Consider the following 22247-nt stretch of genomic DNA (forward strand, 5'->3'; position numbering starts at 1 on the left):
ACCTGGCTTTCTCTTCTGATCATGGTAGAGATGGTGGAGAGAATCGTCCCGTGGTCCTACAGAGACAACCCCCTCAGATGATGACAAAGCAGCTGTCCTCTATGCCAAAAACATGCTGGGACCCAGGGATAGGCAGGAGTTCTCAATGTCTAACACCACAGAAATATAGTATATTGAATAACATTTTATAGTTTATGGAGCACTTTCTCATCATTGTCTTGCTGGGCTTCCCTTTCTATTCTGCCTTGAATATTATCTTTCTCAGTGTGATGACTCTGAAACCAGCCATTTGCCCCAATTCCTATCCCCTGTGCCTGTTCCATTATGTATCTACCCTGACATTTCTTCTACACATCCTGCCCCAACCAGGCCTAAAACCATGTTTGCTGAGATCCTCCATTCAGGATTTTTTCCCCACTAGCGTTTTATCTTTCCCATAGTATAGACTCAGCTTCTGGGCAAGGAAGACCATTTTATTTCAGGGAATGTAAAAGGTTGGCTTAAAGCCCATTCTCTGAAATGGGATGTTCCAAAGTTCTAAAAAGGAAGAGAGTTAGTCTCATAATTTCTATGTAGACATGCATTGGTAGTAGGAATTTTTGTCAACAGTGTCCTGAGATGGAGGATGTGTCCCCACTGACCCCTGAGCAGTATTCCCCTATCCTCACCATCTGTCCAGTAGTGGTATCCATGGTTCTACTAGGTATATCTGTTTTCCCCCATTAACTCTCTGTGGCCTTTCTTTAGTAGTCCCTACCACCAATGGGAACCCTTGTGGCATATGGGGCTGCCATCATGGATTGCTCAGGGAAACTGCCCAGTCTATAGGGTCATATTCTTAGGAATCCATAATCCTTCCCAGACTGAGTTGCTATAATACTCTGGGAAGACCGGTCTCTCAAGCCCTTCAGAGTATCCTGCTTAAAAATGATCCCTGATTCTTATAACCAAAAATAAGATATTATCTATAGAATGCCTCAAGCTGATAAGAGAAAATTTATTGCCCAGGTGCTTGAAAACATGTTCTTTCAAACTCCTTAGGTTCTTCTCTTTGAAGACTGAGATTTTTTTATTTTTATTTTTATGGTTGCCATCATCATCTTCTTCATTAACACCATCATCAACATCGATTAGGTTCACACTTGGAGCACCTACTGCGTGAATAATACTGTCTGAATGTCTCACAGCTGGCACATTAGAGTTGTTGAAGGCACCTGCCTTCAGAGAACTTGGTGACTATGTGTAGTGCCAAGAGAGTCTCCAGACACCTGTGTAAAAATAGAGAAATACAATTGTATGCATCATTGTGTGTTAACTTGTATAGCTGAGTGGGGGAAAAATAGTCCTCCTAACATCAGAAAATGGACAATAAAAAGATCATTAATTCCAGAGTCTTTCTCCTATGAGAAAATATAACCATCTTCTTTTTTCTTCTTTTTTGTCTCTCTTGTTTGTCTCAGACTGGTTGAAGGAAAGAAGGGAGTCAAAGTGGAAAACAGACCTTTTCTCTCAAAACTCATCTTCTTCAATGTGTCTGAACATGACTATGGGAACTACACCTGTGTGGCCTCCAATAAGTTGGGCCATACCAATGCCAGCATCACACTATTTGGTAAGACTGAGCCCTGAGTTGGGCAGTAGGAGCAGGAAAGGGTCGCATGGCACAGGAGGAATTGGAAGGAACGGCCGGGGTAGGGCGGCAAGTGGAAGAGAATCAGGAACAGCTGGGCAGGGTTGAATGGAAAAGAGAGAGGAGGGGGAGTTGGAGACAGAGAGAGAGAAAGAGAGAGAGAGAAATGACTGCATGGACGAAAATGGATCTTAGTAGCAGAGGAAAATGAGAAAGAATGTTCACATTTTATTCTGAAATGGAAAAACCCTGAAGTGGGAAGAAACGATGTTGGGATGCTGAAGCGACATTTAATTTTCTTCTCTTTAAGGTCTCCTCAGCTAACTGAGGTATCAGGGTTCCAACTGGGTGTGATAGCAAAGTGCTCAGAGAGGAACATTTGCTATTTTCATACTTTGTTCCCTAGAGCAGTGTAAAACATTACCATTGCTGAGCCTTTTCCGGGTTGTTGGGACATAGGAGAAACTGGATTCTGTTTATGAAAGATGGATATTGAGGAAGGCACCTGTTGGGATGAGCACTGGGTGTTGTATGGAAACCAATTTGACAATAAATTTCATATTTAAAAGATAAAAATAAAAGTGGAATCATAGGACTTGGGATCCTGAATGATATTAGCTTCAGAGGGAGAATTAATAGAAAATGGGGGATTTCCCTAGCTCTTCATTTATGTCAAAGGGTATTGTCTGACTGGATTGAGATATATTTGTCCAACCAAGCCACCATCCTAACAGAAGCCACATAGTCATTCATGCATTAATTAATTAAACATCTATTTATTTGGGGGGGAGTAATATATGCACAGAAAATTTCTATGCCTTCATTACCTCTCTGGCAACTATACTTGTGCCAGAATCAAATGAAGAAAGCAAACAAACTCCCTTATAGACCTGCGATGTCTCAAGCAACTACATACAAGTGAGCCTGGCTGTCTAGGTGTGTGTCATCAAGCATCTGGTGATGGCTTTCATCACTTAGTACATGCAGATTCGTACTACAGGCCATATGGTTAATATCTGGTTGCTTTCTGGGGAAGATCCCTTCATATCCCCACAAGTCAGGTAGCTTGGAATTTTTCAAATCCATTCCCTTAGTCTCCCATGGTAGCAGGCACTCTTGAATATGATGGGGAGGGAAAGGGAGTAAGTTAGCAGATAATTGGCAAGAACATAAATTCCTTTTATTCTGAGAACTCCCAGATAATCCCATAACTTCAAGTACCTCACTTCACCCCCCAGCCTCTACCACACCCCCTCCACAGCCCAGTGTATCCAGCCTTACCCGAATAACCCTCCTGTGCTGCTCCATTGTCCCATCTAGGCTTCCAAATCACATTTGGCCCACCTTCTGTCCAGCACTTAAAACAAGGCCCAGCTTGATCCAAAGGGGGATGGGAAGGGGAAGACTGCCCTTGATCCCAGACCTGGTAGGTCAGAATGGACAGAGATGGGATTAGAGTGATTGATCTGTCTGACATCTCTCACACAGGGATAGTCATAATTGCCCCTCACATTTGTCAAGCCTTTCTGGCTTTCTGGCAGGTGTCTGTCTGCATGAACAAAAGGGCCAGGATTATAAAGGAATGGACCCCTCCTTCCCTGGCCTTGCAAATCTGAGGCTCTCCCAGCTGTGCCTCCCACCCCTCCCCAGGCCTGCCCCCCACCCACAGTGCCCCTCATTCCTGTGAACAGTATTCCTCCTCCTCTGACCTCCTCGCTCTTCTGATTTGGATGCATGGCATGGTTTTGCAATTGGCTTTATCACTACTGTCTAATTCCCTGGACTCTTCCCCTTAAGCCATCTGAAGATGAGAACAGGGAGAAGGCACAAGCTTTAAGAGTGAAATAACTGGAGTCTGTGGCAAGGAACGCAGTGAAGCATGTGCCATAAATCTGCTCTTCTCAGCTGACCCCCCCCCCCCACCGCGTGGCAATTAGAACCTCTGCCTCCCCAGCATCATTCTGTCTGCATCTGCCCTGTGTCATTGGGACATTCCTCCAATTGCCAGCTCTGTGGAGCCCAGGATTCTCTAAAAAATAAAAGAAACAGTGAAATTATGTGTTCATATAAGTTTAGAAAGACTGGGTCAACCGAGATGAATGAGGTGTATGCAGGGATGTTCTTTAATGCAGAGACCTCAGAGCTTTTATTTACGTGCTAAATCTCTAAGAGGGAGAAAAAGCATGGAACATTTGCCAAATTTAATCTAACAGTAAGCACTTTTTAAGCCTCAATTGAGAGACCATTTGTGAGGAGGAGCCCATCACAGAAATGCTCCATGGCTAACATAGTTCCATGAAACTAGTAACTATATACTATATACTTGCACAAGTGTGCAAGGTGGAGTAAAATGGCATTAGTGTGCAAGATGGGTGTTTTCACCCTGTCAGCTCTCTCTGAGGCTAGTCCAGACATTGCAGCCCCCAAACTCCTGATGGACACCCATCATCAATAAGTCCTTTTGACAAATACAGACATAGCAGAGTTTTCTGTGTCATCTCCCATTATCAGCAGACTCTCAGCCCAGAGCCATCAAGCAGACTAGGGTGAGGGGAAAGTAGCATTTGTGTTATGCGAATATATGAACTTTGTGATGCAGTCCATTCTTCTATAGCATCACAGAAAGCCAGCTACATTATCACAATTTTGCCACCAACTTTTTCACAACCTGCACGTTGTGCATCATGCGACCTGAATGTTGAGAAGTGAGGAATGCTGTGCTAGGAGGTCCCATTGTGGCCATATCTTTGATGGTACTTAAGCAAAATGGAGCAGGGTGGTCCTTCTTATCATGAACCCATGAGATCATGCTCCTGATCCCTAAGACTGCAAGAATAGCAGGAGCCCCCATAAGCTGAATCACCATGGTTCTTGGGGCCACCTTGTTCCTGCTATGGTGCCATGGGACCAGAAATTCCTGAACTTGGTCTCCCGAAGTGAGACAATGGGGGTAAGATGTGGGACAGAAATCTCATCTGGAAAGGGACTTTGGTCCTTTGCTACCATGTCAGTTCCCCAGCTCAGCACAGCACTGTAAATGTATGAGCAGCCAACTCTGTCACTTTCCAACCGTGGCATCCAAGGATGGAAGCATAAGGCACCTTAGTGCTTCTCATGCTGCATCTTGTCCGCCTTTGTTTTTTGTGTCTTCCTTTATTTATCCATCCCTCAGAAACGTGTGTGAATAGCAGTATACAAACTATATATGACAAATATATAGCTACTGTATATAATATATGTGTTTGTTTTCATTTTTCTCTCCTGTACGTTCCTCACCCGATTTAGAACTAAATGAGCCTACAAGCTCAACTTTGTTGCAAGGTCAGTATTCCCCTTGCTTTATGGTTTTTTGCCCTTCCCCCCTTCTGCCAGTATCCCCCTTCTCCTCCCCCACCCACATTACCTGTCTGTGGAGTTGCTTAGAGGGTGCCAGGGGAAGCTAAGGAGGTCACTGGAGCTGAGAGAGCTCCCAGGGAAGCTGTCCTTTCTCTGCTCACACCTTGCCCACACTTCCCCAGAAGGGCCTGGAGGGGGAAAAGAAAATAAACACCATTAACATCTGAAAGCCCAGAGATCCGTGTGCAGGCCAAAGATAGACAGCATGAGTCTGAACCAGTAGGAAAACAGCCCAGCCCACTGAGCAGTTTTCATAGCAACCTGCATAGCTTCAATGGCCCATGAGCAATAAAAGCAAACACCATATGCATGAAGGTTTAGGTGTTCCCTAAAATGCATCAGCTGATTCAAAGCGAGGTTCTCCAAGAAAGGAAGATGGGCAGGGTACAGCGTGCATGATAATCAATAAGTAGTGACTGGGAGTGGGATACCACTGGGATCGAATTCAGAGCCTGACATTTAGTAGTTCCGTGCTCTTGAGCATGCCACTAAACATTATTGAGACTCCATTTCCTCTTCTATAAAATAAAATTGATCTGTCTTATCTACCTTACAGTTGTTCCAACTTTCACCTGAAAACACATATTAAAAAGGCTTTGAAAACTGCCAGGTGCATTTTGAATCATTCAAGCCCAATTCCCAGATGCAAACTGAAAGACAAAAGTTTCCTTCAGTGTAACGTCATAGGGGTTAATTAACTCGTTCAAGCTCTTCTCTCCAGCCCCGTAAATCCTATTCCACCTCAAGCCCTTCCCCTATAAAAGTCCTTCATCTCTTGCTTCTCTTTGCATAGCCACAATTTTTCTCAAAGGCCCACCAATATAAGTGACTCACCAGAGTCCCCTAACATAGCAGAGGTGGTTCTCTAAGACTGAGACTGAGCATTTGGGCAGCAGTGAGACTACCCAAGTGGTGCAGTGGAATCCATGTGGCACATGCTACCGTTTTCCTCCTGAGGACGGTGCTGATCATAGGGTAGCCTAGCAGGAAGGCAGCTTGAGGCTTTACCCACCTTCCACCCCAGTCCCTGATCTTTCTCCCACACCCATCCCCTGCATCCCTTCCCATCTGTAAGATGTCCCATCTTACAGTAGACTTGCAAGGTGGGAAGGAGATGAAAGGAGATAAATTACAGGGGAAGCTGTTTGACAGATGAGGAAAAATACTTTTGTCAACAAAAAGAATCAGGGCTGCATTCTTCACCTTAGTGATGTAGAGTGCCATGGTAAGGCACTGCCAACAAGAAAATGAAACAAAGAAATAGAAAGTAAAAGTGAAGTCAGTGGAAGAATTCAGGTTTGATTTATGATTCAACTTATGTTTATTAAACCCTGGCATGAGGAGATCCACAGATCTCAAATTAAGAGCATTAGGAGATGAGAATAATGAGAAAAGGAGGAGGCATGAGGGACTGGAGTGAGGACAGATAGTGCTACAGGATGTGCTTTTAGAAGTGATTCTGATCACTTAGCTTTTTATTTTCAGAGGGAATAGGAACTTTTAAAACAGGTAGTGGTTGCTAAGGAGTTAGTATTTACCTGTAGGTATACTCAACTGACAGAAGGGGCATTGTCCCACACCAGAGCCAATGATAATAAAACAGACCAGAAACAAATCACTTCTGACTGTCACTGCACTGGAGCAGGAGAAGGACACTTTATAACCAGGCTCCACCTGCTAAGACAAAGCTGTCCTGCCTCACCCCTCTCTGCTGCAACAATGAATTTGGGTAAAAGGATCTGTATGCCAGCTCTGTACTCAGATTCTCAGGCTGCTCTCAATGCCACATCCTTCTTGTTGAGTACATGGCAATGGGTCATTGCCAGAAGTTGTAGATTGTAGACATCTGGAATGTTCCAAGATTTGGATTAGTGTGGTCTTCAGTATAGCTATTGGATTCTTTTGTACAACTAAAAATATCTTAAAGAAAACAAATCTTGTGCCTGGGGCATTTCTCCCCTTCATCTGTGTTCATTTTATTTTCCCCTCCTTCTTTGCTAGTCTCCTATAGAATAGAGAGCTACCTATTTTCTCAGAGAATACCCCCAAGTTATGCTCATCTTATGCCGGAAATACCAAGCAAGATTAATACAAATGCATGGATTTCCACTGACAGGGTACAGTTGGCTTTAAGAGAAGTTCTAAGCTATTTTGTTACTCAGTATCTGGGTGGACTAGAGAGATTCTGATAAGAGAATTTCATTCCTCCTCAGCATTTTCTGCCACCCTTGAAGTATTTCTCTGCTCCCCTTTTGCAAACACAACAGATTGCATGTCACTTTCTCGTATTAATATTTGGTGGCGCAGTACTCCTGCCATGATAAATAAGGATTCAGGGATGCACCACCATCCCTCACTGAGTCCCTCCCCGGCAAGTGTGCCGGGGCCCACACTGCAAACTCAGCGTCTTGGTAGCTGTTCATTTCCCATCCACTGTTCTTTGTTTTTTATCTCCTAGGCATGAAGTCAGATTTGATGGTATCAGTGGGCTGGGAAAGGTTGGCTGATTAATGTCTGTGAACCTCACAGTGACCATCAAACCAACTTATTAAAGAATGGGGGAGTTAGTAAACTCTGTATATCAGAAGAAGAAAAAAAAAGTGCAGTAGGAAAGATGACCACTTCTTCCCTGCAGAGGATTAAAGATAATGAATTAGGCCCAGCCGTCTAGCAGTGAGCATTTCTATGGCACATAGAATGTCTAAATACTGAAGGTATAAAAAACATTTTCTCAACCTTTTTCTAGAAGGTGAATATATCCATCCTGGCATGCAACCAGCTCTTCTCTGCACACTAGAATCAGAAACCCAGTGTTTACATAGGTACTTAGATTTAGCTAACATTGTTTCCGGTGGCAAAAAAGATCACATTATGGATTGACTACAGATACTGACTTGCAGGCTTAAGGGGAGTGGTTCTTTCTTTCTTTCTTTCTTTCTTTCTTTCTTTCTTTCTTCTTTCTGTTCTTTCTTTCTTCTTTCTTTTTCTTTTCTCTTATACTTTCTTTATTTTGAATATTTTATCCAGTTCTACCTGGCTTCTCATTAATATATCAACAAAATTCACCAATTTCAGTCAAGTTCTTGCCAAGGAAATACATGCTTGGATTTTCAGGGATTGTTTGTTTTCTTGATAGCCAACAATGAACTCAAAAACATGAGGTTATTGGTGGCTAGTGCTCCATGGGTGGCTCGGAGGCTCAAGCAAGGCTCATACTTCTTCAAACTGACACAACAGTGATAGCATGTAGACCAGGATCTAGAAAGCATGTTAACCTTTCTGCATCTCTTCTTGGAGTGGGATGGAGTATAGCATCAGGGTAATATCAGGGTAATACAGACAATATCATGGCAACATTACCCCCCTCACTGTGGTGAGATGTAAGGTGGACAGAAGGACATTCCAGTTAATTAGACAATTTGAAATGGTCACTGAAGAGTATTGTTCTCATTCAAGTAGTGTGTGTTGGAGTTCAGGAGAAAGAATAGCTGGATGGTAACAATTAAGCTAAAGTTGTTTACAGATGCTTTTGCCTTACATAAAATCACAACAGGTATCTAGAGCCCTGTGGAAACTTATACTTTTAGTTCACTTCTCTTTCGATGTTCTGGCAAGCCAAACTACCAAGTAGAACCCTTCCCTGTGTCCTTCCTACAGAAGTGTTTAAACCAGCACCCCATAAGTCAGTGGCTGCCCTCCCTCAAATGTACCGTACATCTGCACTGCTTGTGGTTTGGGGATGAAGGCCTATGACTACTTTTTCCCTCCATGAGTTTCTCTTCATCCTCCATCCTGCCAGTCACCCTTCTTCTTGGTACAAAGAAACTCTAGTCAGTGGTACCTGAGTGAGACATTTTGGGAAAATAACCCCACATTGGCTTTGGGGTGGGTCTCTAGGCCCCAACAATCCCTCCAAGAGACTGTCCTTGCTAAATGCACAATGAGGCTTTTCTTTACCATCTTGATGTGACAGATCTTCTGTGAATCATACCTTTGTTCTCTGATCATGGATTATCCCTTACTTTTTTTTAGAGTGGCTTCCCAAGGTTGCCAAGGTCCACTTAGTTAAAGAGGGATATCATATCTCGGGCACCCTAAAGAATAGATAGCTTGAATGCATACATACCTATTCATCTGATTTTGGTTAAATATTTTAGTTGAGTTTAGGTTAAGTTATATCCAGGTTGCCTTTCCTTCTATATGCAAGGACCTTTGCACAGAGAGCGGTATCACCTTGATGCAAAGAATTTAATGCATTTTTTTAATTTTCAGATTTATTGATGTATAGCTGACAAGTAAAATTATGAAATATTTAAAATGTAAATCACTGATCTGCATACACATTGTGAAAGGATTTTCCATCCTCTTTGCATCCAGGCTGAACTATTGCAGACACCTAGTTAAAGAGGCAAGTAAAATGTTAGAGATTGGACCACTTTCTGACGACTCAGGACATCTGCTATTAGCAGGAAAGTCTCTATGGATTGTTCTGAAGGCCTGCAGCTGGTGAAATGTGGGTCTTTTGTGGTCTAATCATCAAAGAAGAGCTAGCATCCCAGTAAATTTCCACAGGCAGGTCTTACATAGCAAGTGTAAGTGTAGCAGCATAGGTGTGGGTCTTATTGCCTGAGATTGTCCCTCTGGACCAGCTTGCTATATAGTCTGACTCATCAAGGGAAGTCAGGTATCACAGGTATGAGCTCCTCTGGCACAGTTTTTGTAAAATGTGCAGATAAGTGCCAAAGTTTTACATCTCAATGTAGCAAGGGCACCTACATTCAGATTTTTATAATATAATCCATTTGTATCAGCCAATTTTATACTTGAGGCCTACAGACTTTAACTAGGGGATAGTCCAGTGGCCAAAGAAAGAAAATTGTACAAAGAAGTATTATTGGCTTGGGACCTCAGGCTCCAGTGTGTACCAAGCTTCCTGCTATGATCAGATGGGTGTGTTGGTTCTCTTTGGATTAATGAGCCAATCTGACCCTCAGTCATATCCTTCCCCATCCCCCACTCAACCTTATGGCAACTGACTTCCCAACAAAAAAGAGAGGTGCACATACAAGAGCTGGACTGTGGTCAAGACAGCAAAAGGCAAGTGCAGAACGGTTGGGGAAGGCCCTGGGCCGGGAGAACCAGCTCCTTCCCAGAACCATCAGAGGACAAAGCAAGTGACTCTGACTGCTTTCTACCTTAACAGTGGCTTGTTTTTAATTTCTTTTAGAAGTGAAAACTACAGCTCTGACCCCTTGGAAAGGTTGGTATATTTATTTCCAGGCACCTGCTTGCTGCCTGGGTGGGGATGGGTATCCAAAACTCTTCACTTTCTTCCAACATGCCTTCTCTTCTGAGCTAACCCCACAAGCAGCCCAGTGGGAGCCCTCCCTGACCTTGGGCCATGTCTGTGCCAATCTAGATTAACCTGTCTCCAAGGATATGCCATTCGCCCTGGGTAGCTTCCACTTGCAGACCTCTAACTGCTGTTTGCTGGCAGCACTAATGAGCACCTGCCAGGGCCCAGAATAGCTCCATGTCTTGGCTGCTCCAGACCAGACCAGCCTCTCCTCACAAGCAGATGCTCTAATGTGATGACCTTCTTAGACCTTGGCCTTGCATGCTATCCTTTACTTACCCTGTTCTCTCTTTCTTTCTAACTTGGAGCTGGAAGGGGAAGTGGGGGAGGGAGGGGAAACTGGAAGGAAGGGGGAGGTTCTTCGGTGAGTCACTTGGCCACAAATAAAACACATCTTATTTGAGGCTTTCCTTCCCACTAGATGTCTTTGATGGTTAAATTGATGTTCATCACAGTTCTCTGGGACCCCAACTGTCCTGGTGATTAGTCTCTTTAGGCTTTCACAGCTCTCTAGTGAAATAAAAGCAATAAAGGCATCTGAGGCAGAATGGAGGCGTGGCTGGATGATGAACAGAGGCCTCATCTGTGTGGCCCATGTCACCAGGCTAATGGACTGAGTTGCTGCTCTGTCTGGCACAGGCTCTGAGAGGGCCTTGCTCCAGGATGCTGTGATCCACACCTGCCTAGACAAAACACTCTCATCTCGTGGAATTCTTTCATGTGCTGGCAAGTGTGGGAAACCATGTGTGGTCCCGCCTTACCCAGTACCGATGTGGGACAGGCCCTGTGGCCTCATTTTCTCTCCTTTCTTCATTCTTGGAAGATGTGTGAGTTACACAAAGTGACAGCCCCAAGTTGGTGGAAAGAAAATTGTATTTGGAGACAGAAGTCAAGGGAGCTAAGCTCTCTGAGGTTAAGTGTCCACATATGAAAGCACAGAGAATAATCCTCATTTCATACCTGAGTGCTTTTAAGGGTCTGGGACATCTTTCCAACTGTAAGAATTCTTTCTGGAATCCTAATAGATATGGTTTTACTTCTATGTATACTTTCCCTCAACCATAGGAACTTTGAGAGACTTTTATTGGAAATAGTTGGAAAAAGAGGGAAAGGATGTTTGGAAGAGAGAAATTGAGATAGAACAAAAGGTAGAGAATTTTTTGTTTTGTTTTGATTCAGTTGGTCTTTTGCTTTTTTGTCTCAGTAAAATTTTAAGAGAAAGGAAAACACAGAGACAGAGTAAATATGAACACATCAGTATGCATCAAAATGTTCTGGTATCTTCTTTCTTTTAAAAAACATTTGTTAAATACCTGCCATGGGCCCAGTTAGACACAGACCCTACCCTTCCTTAAGATACTTTATAGCACAGCAGAGGAAATTCATGTTAGGCAAATAAAGAGAATTATAACACAGATAGTATGTATTTTAATAGTGGGATACATCTGATGCTGTGGAAGCAAAACAGGAGCAAGTCAAGGAAGTCTGCCTGGAGGAGGTAAATGGGGATCAGAACAGAATCTGGAACAATGAGTGGCAGTGATTTGGGTAGAGAGCACATCAGGCATAGAGGCAGAGGGTATGTGAGGATGGAAAGGAAAGAGAATGTGGTTCACACACACTCGTTTATGTGACCATGAGTATGTGTAGTGTCTGTGTGCTTGTGTTGCATGGAGTGGGGAGTGGTGGCAGGGAGTGAGGAGAAACAAAGGAACATGTGTCAGGAAAAGAGGCTGAGGAGGCAGATAGCAAGCAGACTCTGAAATGTAGGGAGTGTTATACCAAGCAGTTGGGAAGTTTCATGAAGGCTGCAAGAATCACATAGATTAGTGTCATGATGAGTGTGGAATCATAGAAACATTGCTCTGGAATTAGCATAAAGAATAAACTGAAGGGGTCAAGGCCACAGGTGGCAAGGCACAGTCTGTGAATTTCTATGGATTGGAGGATTGAAGCTGTCCTCTTTGGGAGGATGACTGGAATACCCTCGTCTCAATGCTTCTCCAGGGTCTACTCCTGTTTCTTCCTCCTTATGACCAGTTTTGTCCAGGTCAGATTTCCTGGGTGTGCCCAAGAGAAGGATGGGGAGGCTGGAGAGGGGAGAAAGTATGTGGAAAAGGAGGAGGCAGGCTGGATATGGCCCCACACAGTGAGTGACGGTCCCCTGTGGGCCTGGGACAGGAGAGAAGCAGAGAGACCCTGTGTGTTGGGCAGGGAAACAAATGCAGGCAAGAGGAGGAGGCTCTGACGCACTTGGTGGCCTTTTCCTTTCTTCTATGGTAAGAGTTTTTTGACACAACAGGTCAGGACCTCTCTCTGCTGGTTCTCTGTGGTGCTTCCCAGCAGGCAGCAGAGCCACAAAGGAACTCTGAGGGGTTTAGCAATGAAGCAGAGCACATGGTGCCCGGAGAGCACACCTGCAGAGGCATCAGCCATTGTGAGGTGTCTTGGGGATGGTTTGCCGGCTCACAGCCCCTCCCTGCAGCGCTGCAGAGGCCCTGGCTGCAAACAGGGTTTTCTGACTTTTCTTACATGGTAAGGAAGCAGGCTCCTGCTGGGCTCTCTGCCTGGCTTGTGGCATTAATTCTCCACTTTCCTCCCTGGAGAATCCCACTAGCTGGGTGGCCCCAAAAGAAGAGAATGCAGGTGAGAATCCCAGAGACACTAAATTCAGATACCTGGCATTTATTCCCTTTTACTTTACCACAGGGCATCTTCTGAGCCATGGCCAGGGCTGGGAGTATGGTGGGAATGTGCTGGGGTAAATGGGGGAGTGGGCTGCAAAGCTGTGTAAGTGTTGAGGAGAACAAAAGACATGCAAGAGAAAGAGAGTCATGCACCAACAGATGTGTGCCTGGCCAGGAGCGTGGTGTGCCAGGCACATAGAACACACTTAGAATCACCATGCATTGCACAGGGGGAAGATGGAATGCAGCCAAGAGGACTTCCCAGCTTAAACTCAGAACCAGCTACACAAAGACCTACTGGCCTGCTGGCTTCAGAAACAACCTTTGTGGCTTAGAGTCAGCTTCAGTAACAGGCAAGGGTCTTAATGTGAAGAATCTTGGAGTGGCCCAGAGCAGCAGGGCTTCTTCACTGGAGAGAGAGGCAACCTCATCCTAGAAGGCAGGGGGAGTGGCTTCTCTCCTGGGGTTCCAAAGAATGCTGTATAAATAACACAATGATTGAATATGAAGAAATGAGTCCTGGTGGTGGTTTACATAGAAACACAATAGTTACATTTTACAAGACAGAGCCAATTAGTGATCATTGGTAAATGATAAGCATTTCTGAAATTGAAGTGTAAGTGATAGCAGTGTAACAGGAATGCTCCTTTGTCATCTGTATCCACCATGGGCTGCAAGAAGGAAGGCATTCCATGGCAGATGTCTTTAGTTTTATGTTGCCCAGAAGTTCACTTCCCAGCCAGTGGAGAACAGAATACCTGTGTTTTGTGCTTCTTATCATGAGAACTTGCACTGCCTGGCCTTGGGAATATTGGGAGCCAGACATCACAGATACATGAGATTGGAAGACCTGATACATTCAAATTCATGACCATCTATTTAACCACTGCCCCAGAATCAGAGTTTTGTCCCAAAGGTCTAAAACATAAAATTGTATGGGCAGTGGTCCCAGGCCAGGGCTTCAAGGATGTGATGGAATCATCCCATATGAAATCAAGAAAGCTTGATTTGATGCTGAACTGCATTAGCCAAAAGTATCTCTGATGCTTAGCACCCAAGTCAGGCAGGCAGGTTCTGGCTTTGTTTCTTGACCACAATGGGGAGGTGGCCTTAGGGGGGATACCGGCTTTAAATACTCCCATTAAATTCAATGCAACAAAGTATGCCAGAGCAGGTGTAGCCTGAGAAGGTTCTCTGCTGCAGTAGGTACCTAACTCATCTGGGCCTCCACCCTTGTGTGTACTGTTCATGAATCATGGCCCCATTTTTTATGGGCATTCTTGGTCAGAAGGCTGATGTTTCAAATGACAGGCAAACTGCTGGGAAATTTCATGCACCTCATAGTTTTCTTGCCTCCAACATTTGTCCCCATCTCCCAGAGTATCTGCATGCAGGCCAGGTGGAGCTGTGTCTCTCAGGGAAGTATGCCATCCATTTCCAACCCACAAACATGCACGGTGGCAGGCTCTGCATCCCAATTTCCACATAAGCCTTCTCTCACTTCCATGTTCACAGCAGAAGGCCACCTGTATTTTTACTTGATCCCACTTCGATGTGCAGCAGGCTGATTTTGGCCTTTCAGGCACATGATACTTGAGTTAGGTCTGCTATTACCTTGTCCAGATAGGGAACAGGCCAAGTGTTCCAGGCAGAAGCCCAGTGCCCAGTCCTGCGATAGAGTGATTGACAGAACAGGCACCAAACCCAATGTGGCAGCAGCAGGGAGACAGATTGCTGTGTCCAACAGGTCCTTCCCAGCACAACAGGTTGAACAGCTGGAGAGCTATGTAAATGGTTAAGGCACACGCTGATTGGTCAGTTGATGATGCAGATGATACAAAGGTTTCACTTCCTTGACTCCATGTAGAATATTAAATAATCTTCCACCTTCTTGAACTTGAACCTGAGCCTTGTCCTTAGCATATTACAACATGAGAGAGGATTAGTGGCCACCAGCACACTTTAACCTGTTCCTCATGTTCTCTCTTTGCAAATGAAGGCTCCCTCTTATACATCGTACATCCATGGGATCCAAGCTGTAAATGGTTATTTCTAATGCAGCCACTCCCCCACCCCTACACACACATATGGCACTGGAACATCAAATGTCCCAGTTACAGGGATGCCTCATCAGAGGCAAGGCCTAATGACAGCACATAGGGTGACAGATGTTCCATCTTAGACCAGGCAGCCCATGACGAGTCTGTTCTCTCCACAGGCCCAGGCGCAGTCAGTGAAGTGAACAACGGGACATCGAGGAGGGCAGGCTGCATCTGGCTGCTACCTCTTCTGGTCTTGCACCTACTCCTCAAGTTTTGATGTGAATGCCACTTCCCCCACTGGGGAGAAGCTGCCGCCGCTACCACCAACCCAACAGCAACTGGCAACTCCGACAGCAGCAAGAGCATCCCCGTTTCTTATAAGATCTAATCCAACAAAATTCAGAGAAACAGAGCCTAATGGGACACAAATTCGAGGGAGGGGAACAAAGAATAATTTTGGCAAAACACATTTCAAAGGGAAATTGAAAATCGCCTTGCAGGTCTTGCAGATCAGTACGCACAGCTGAGTTTTCTTCCTTTGCCCAAACGGAAAGAATGCGCACCCTGCTCTGGACCCACCCGCAGCTGCATCATGACCTGTTTGTTACCAGGGTGGGCAGGGCTCAGCCACTCCGCCCACTGACGCATCCCAAGCAAGGAAAATTCTGGAGTCGGCTATTCCCAATTCCATAGAGACGAACGCAGAAGGAGTCCTGCGGACCCAGATGTGCCCCTGTGGCCCCGTTCATAGACTGTGCCACTGTTGTGTGTGTTACAAAATGCAAAATTAAAGAAAAAAAAATAAAAAGGAGACTAAACAAGACAGCCTGACAGCTACAACAATCCCACAATCAACAGTCACAAAAAAAAAAAATTGTTACACTTTTTTTGTTTGTTTGTTTTCATTTTACTACATGGACATCATGGATAATAAGGGATTCTGGTTCATTATTAATTTTATTAATTATATTTTCTGATATGAGTCTAGAATTTAGTGCAAAAACAAGACAAGACTAAAAACATACACATATGAAAGGTGAAGAGAAGTATGTTTGTTAAACATTAAAAATAGTGTACTTCTAAACTAGGTTTACAACTGGTGGACCACCAGGCATTAGCCACCTGGTGAGGATATGTCAAATCCACCAAAAAAAAAAAAAAAACCCACATACGATTTAACCAACATCTCCACCAGCGCTACAGATTTCTCCTTATTCTGGCATTTAATGCAGAAAATACTATGCTTCTACATGCTGTTTAGAAATGGAAGGGTGATCCACACTGTATCTTGAGTTTGTTGGCTATGCTTCTTTTGATGACATATATTATACAGTATATATATACATATATTTTTTTTGTTAGAGTTCTAGCCATTTTATTTCTCAGCAGGGTCCTTTCTCAGACATTACTGCATGCTGTATATGGCGTTAGCTGTGTGTTGATCTTCTAAAAGATGATAGAGTTTACTGGTAATTGTGTAATCAGCTCCTGCCTTTTTATTTCCTTGGTTATTTACACGTCAGAGACATTTATAAAAAGTGAAAAGAGAAAATGAAAACAAAAACAAAACAAAACACTAATACTAGGCGCAGCATCTTTTCCAGGTGTGGCTCTTGGAGGCCCGGGCCTTGATGGGAGGCCTGGCTTCTCTGTCCTGTCTTAGGGCGTAAACAGCAAGCAACTGAACCAACCACACAGTCAGTAACCACTTGCTTTAGCCCATTGTGGGAAATCTCTGATGCCTTTGTTACTACTGGAGAATTGAATCCTCCTGGTTCGTTTTATTTAATTTCCCACCTTTGTGTGCGTGTGTATGAAAGAGAAGAAAATGCAGTTTTTAGATAACTTTTTTTCCTCCCCTGAAGTCTGGGAACCAGAGAGGCCTCGGGGAGGGGTCCTGGATGTGATGAGGGAAAGTGGGATTGGGGACTAGGGGAGGGGGGGTTGTCTCTGACTTGACATTAAAAAGTGTTCCATGTCCCTCTTCACCTGGTGTGGTAACTCATTCTCAAGCGGGGTAGGGTGGGGGTGAGGGGCCAGAGAGCCCACCTGGCTCGGGAGTGAAGAAGATGGAGGGAAATGGATATCTGAATCAGACTAATGGTCTTTAGCTCCCTCCTTGGGTGGAATGGGTTCTTTCTGTAGAAGTGCTCTGATGACAGACACGTTCTGGAAACCACCTTCATCCTCCTAACAGAAGCGAAGGAGGGCTGGGTCTCATGACCTCCAATGCCTTCAAGAAGGTTCTGGCCGAGGTTTGTGGCATCCTGCTCATGTCCAAACAACTCATCTCATAAGCTGGGCAAAATGTCAAGCCCAGTTCAGGGAAGGTTATTATGTGTGATTGTTTCTGTGAGACAGCGTAGCACAGCTATCACAAAAAGAAGAAAGAAAAAACAAAAACAAAAACAAAAACAAAACAAAAAAACAGAAAGCTTAAAACATTGTGGGTTAGTAATATATATTTCCAAATTCTACCAACCAGTGTTTGGTGGAGTCTCTTCTCTTCACAAACCTTGCCTCTGGTCACAAATTAAGAGAAAAGGTAGATTTTAATCCAAAATAGTAGTCACATAATTCTAATCTGTTTGGATTGATTCTGGGAATTAAGTAAGCAGCTGAAGATTCACTGAGAGGCAGAAATAAGGTCAGAGCCAAAACATTCAGGAATTACTGTACTTGGGTCCTCAGGGGTCAATTCTACCTGAGAGGAATAGGCAATGTTTAGAAAGGAATAGTTTCATTTCTGGCTGTTACTAGCACAATTGAGAAAATACTGTTGACTTCAGGTCTGTGTGTCCTTCTGACCTTCCACCCTCATCACCACGTGCCAGGTATACCCACTTTCTTCCCAGCAGCATGATCTGGAGCAGTCTGGCCAAACCTCACAGATGTTGGCTGCATTGCAGCCATCCCCTCCCATATGTCCCAGAACTAGTAAAGGCATGGGATTTGGGTCTCCTTAGACTGAAAGTGGATGGGTGAGATTTTTTCAGCTCTCCCTTGCCTGACACTACTATAGACACTGGTGAGAGAATTTGCATGCAGATCATGGTTCACAGGATTAAAGTGAACACTGGTAATTCCCATATTGCTAAACTTGAGCCCAGAACACATCTGAATAAAATGTACCAAGGCATCTGCAAGTAAACACTTCCCAGAATTTGCTTGGATGTGAGAGTACTGTGACACATGATCTCCATTTGAATCAGATCTTTCTCTTTCATACTTACCAAGCATGCTTCAGATCACTGCTTTGCCACCCTCCCATGAGGACTGCTCAGTCACGACCAACACTATAAAGTAATATTGATGAGGAAGACTTAAATTTACCTATTTGTGAACTTGTAGCCCTCCTCATCTTGTGGTTCATTAGAGCTCTGATTATTAAAGAGCACGTGCCTTGTAGAAGCTGCTTTGGCATGACTGATAGGTTCAGCAGATAGGAGAACCACCCCCCCCCCCATTCTGCTGCAAGGGGGAGTTTCTCTCATCTTCCCTGATCTGCTAAATTTCAGTCTTTAATAGGAGCATCTATTTGCTCACAAGAAAGGGCCTTTAACCAGATTTAGAGTTCCAATCCAGGAAGACATGACTTTGATTAGGACCTTATAGGGGCAATCTCAGGCCTATCTCTTCTCAGGAAAAGTAGCTTGGCTAGAGAGTTCTTATTCATTAGAATGAAGAAAAGCATCCTGAAGAGTGTCTGAAGTTAGCTTTCTTGGTACAGGTACTGATGGAAGACCATTACTACAGGCTGGCCTAGATTTCAAGTGTACCAGAATCCTTGGGACTAAAGTCAATGTCACACTTTAGGATTCACCCACCACCCTAACTTTGGGATGTCTTTTGGGAGAACCATGCTTTAAGTCTGGCAGGTTTTATCCCATAACAATCTCTCATGTGTTTAGGGGGCATGGTGGTGGAGAATATTCTAGCCCTACCCACTCCAAGCAAACTCTCGAAGAACTCCATTCATCTTCTTTCAACAGAATGTCTGTACATTTCTATCCACACAGATGTTCAGTGGCTCACGAATTATACTTAGGTACAAAATGTTTCTACACAGTAGGATCAGATGTCTAACCTGAAGCATTCAATACTTGTCCAAGGACTGCCTTGTGATTATTGGAACTTGCAGATCTGGAGCTATAATTACAGTAGATTATCCCTAAATGTTTGCTTTTCTTGCTGTGAATGGTGATAATGATGGTGATGATGAATGATAGGTATTGTTCTTTAAGCTGCAGATAAGTTAGCAAATGAATTAATACTAAAATATGATTGAAATTTAACACAGTTCACTAGCCCAACCTATCTTTATTGTATATTTCTGTTTAGAACGGAGGATAGTCACACCAATCAATCACAGAAATATCCCTTTAATGTGTGCACTTAATATAAAACATGTAAAATCTGGGATCAGTAAAACATCTACAATTTTTTAATATTTCCAATGGTAAAATTTTGAGGTACTTCTCATGAGAGGAGAAAAATCTATCCAAAAGAGATATGTGACAGAGTAGATGGTCCCTGCTAATGATGAGCCTACACACCCTGGTGCTTCTATGGCCAAATGTATATGCACATGCCAGTCATTTATTCTTCATCAGATAAGCAACTTAAAAGAACTGTGAGTAGTGGTATCTGAGAGAGGCACTAAATAATACCTCTTTCCAGTATTTTTTTTAATTTAAACCGAATCCCAAAACTAATTTGGTTCACAACCTGTTCACTGGGATTTGATTGTATGGTTAGCGTCTCCTTTGTCACTACAAACTGCTCAGTCAGGTAACTCTAAAGCATCAGCTCTTACCTCTCTTTGTTTTTAATTCAGACACTATCTCCATGAGTGTCCAACTCTATCTTTCTCCCAGGCAATAAATGCAAATTAATATCCCCATGATTTGTGAGTAACTGAGATCTCTCTGAGTCTTTGCATCTTCCTTCTAACTGTCCCTTATAACTTCATATTTCTCTCCCATCTTGTTACTAGATGGGATCTCTCTCCACATTATGTGACTAGAACAACATGGCTTTCTGTAGAAAAGACTTTTCAATTCCTGAGCTCAAGACATAATCACTTCTTATAATTTATGTCTAATGCATGTTGGTGTATTATTTTTTTTATGAAGGGGGTTTAGTTTGGCTTTCATTTTCTGAATGTTGATCTTACCCCCATGCAAACTTCCATATAACTTAAACATTGCTTCTGGCATATTAAAGTACATGAATTTTATTTCTACACTTCAGGGATCATTATTAGCCTTATTTGAAAATGAATTATACCTCTGGCAGAATACATATGTGTGATTAAAACTTCCTAGAAACATATGTTGGCAATGGCCATAGCATTTACCTGGTTTCCAGTGACTCTGATTTTAGAAGTTCTAAATATCAGTACAGCACTTTGGATACAGAACCAAACTGTTGACCAGTAGAATTAAGAAATAGTCCAGATTCTATTACTAGCAAGTTGGGTTCTTCTTATGTTTTACATAAGATGTTATTGATGGAAGATTAATAATCATTTTCTATCTTTAAAATTCAATCTTGTAATTTCAGATTCTATAATATTTCTACAAGAAAAACTTGGGAAAGCTGTGTTTTTGATAAATGGCAATGGAAGATGTGGATCAGGGTGAGTTCCAGAGCTGATGCATTGTCTTTGTTTCAGAATGGCTTATAAGAAGGGGACATGCATGATCAAAACTGCCATTTCTGCAGATTTTTGGAATGACTCCTTAAGGAGAATTTTAGGGATGACCACTGCAGCACCTGGAAAGGAGTGTTATCTACTGAAAGACAATGGCTTTTTCTGGAACAGAAAATGATGTCATCCCCAAGCTGCTGTTCAATTTTGCTCTCTATATGACACAAATAAAACAAGAGAATAAGTTGCCATACAACTAAAAGTCTAGGGAAGTCAAAGATATTGGAGATACGCAAAATACTCAGAGTTCTCTCTAGGAATGTGTGTGTGCATGCTTGTATGTGTATGCACATGCACATCCATGTGGGGAAGTATTTACTGTAATTATTAAATTACTTAATCCTTCAAAATAGATGGCACCTGTTATTCCCAAATTCATCTTTAAAATAATAAGAGAGAGTAATGAAAAGAGAGGTCTCCAGATAAGATTTTTAATAATTATATCACATCATTCTGGTAAGTGCTCTGCTCAAGGGTCCAGAAGTATTTGTGCGGGTCTCATATGACATATGTGCATTGTTGGTCCAATTCTAAGTTCACTTAATGCCCCTCACTTTTAATGATGCTCCTAGACTCTATGCTTCATTTTTACCTCCTCTGGGAAGAGCATGAGGCTGTAAGAGGCAGTGGGCAAAGACTTGACTGAGCTTGGTGTTCGAATCTTCATGGTCCCTGATCCCTTTTTTCAAATGTTTGTCCCTGACTACTACTGTCTTAAGCTTTAGTTTCTTCTGAAGTTTCATTTGCAAAGTTGATGACAGGTTTAGGTGGAGCCATCAAGCCATATCTCCTGTATCTATGAACTGCAAAGGGGAAAAGAGCCCAAAGCATAGAGGACATACATGAGTGAGGACTCCTTGTCTTCTTTTGGAAGGAGGAGGTAGAAAAAGAAGTGAAATGAAAATAAATACCATGTCACCAGTTTGAGCCAGTGCCCTGTCATTCTTTTCACTCCTGCCCACAATTCTCATTTGTACTTGACCAGTTGGAAAGGAAGACAGCAAAGAAATAAGATGTACTGTAATAGATGCTGTCTATTAAATACAACATTATTTTCTCTAAGTGTCCATCTTAGAGTTTAATGAACAAGAAAAATGAAAATAAAATGATAGAGAAGAAATTCAAAAGGTATAACTCATTCCTGAGCCTGTATGTGTGCAGGGGTCTAAATATGCATATGCAAATGTGTTCTGTAGTGCCAAAAGTAAGTTCTTAGAGGGTAAGGCAAAGTCCTGCCTCTTTCCTAATCAGCCACTGGGAGCACCATTCCTAGATGGCTCTTGGCAAAATACAATCAGATTTCATTTTGCATAGTAAAGGTAGTATATGCTATTACATGCCAACTTCCCCTCATTTTTGAGGAATGAGTATGAGTAGAATAGAGAGAATATGAAACAGGCAGGCGAAGGCTGCATTATGGTTT

The 22247-nt window shown here is 43.1% G+C and overlaps 1 protein-coding gene and 1 long non-coding RNA gene across 12 annotated transcripts in view; one reads left to right on the forward strand and one right to left on the reverse strand.

The window, feature by feature from the left end:
- The window catches only part of NTM (neurotrimin), a 943500-nt gene extending 921749 nt beyond the window's left edge, over positions 1–21751 (forward strand). For 4 of the 7 annotated variants that reach the window (XM_006936805.5, XM_045038541.1, XM_045038540.1 and 1 more), the window contains 4 exons: positions 1461–1612; positions 4916–4951; positions 10254–10286; positions 15288–21751. In XM_006936805.5, the coding sequence (XP_006936867.1) occupies positions 1461–1612; positions 4916–4951; positions 10254–10286; positions 15288–15388 (322 nt within the window). In that variant the 3' untranslated portion in view covers positions 15389–21751. The remainder of the gene's footprint in view (positions 1–1460; positions 1613–4915; positions 4952–10253; positions 10287–15287) is intronic. The other 3 variants (XM_019811568.3, XM_003992582.6, XM_006936806.5) reach the window with 3 other exon arrangements.
- LOC111556591 lies at positions 978–20505 on the reverse strand. 5 transcript variants are annotated; one of them, XR_006586142.1, is made up of 6 exons: positions 20471–20486; positions 18345–18407; positions 17594–17633; positions 5034–5154; positions 2912–3053; positions 978–1268 (listed from the first exon to the last, which is right to left on the reverse strand). It is a non-coding gene; the product is annotated as an uncharacterized LOC111556591 (long non-coding RNA). The 5 variants fall into 5 exon arrangements; XR_006586141.1 differs by lacking the exon at positions 17594–17633 and having other exon boundaries at positions 20471–20505; XR_006586143.1 differs by lacking the exon at positions 18345–18407 and having other exon boundaries at positions 20471–20491.
- Positions 21752–22247: the final 496 nt, after the last annotated feature.

The sequence above is a fragment of the Felis catus genome, chromosome D1 (assembly GCF_018350175.1).
Source record: "Felis catus isolate Fca126 chromosome D1, F.catus_Fca126_mat1.0, whole genome shotgun sequence".
NCBI classification, from domain to species: domain Eukaryota; kingdom Metazoa; phylum Chordata; class Mammalia; order Carnivora; family Felidae; genus Felis; species Felis catus.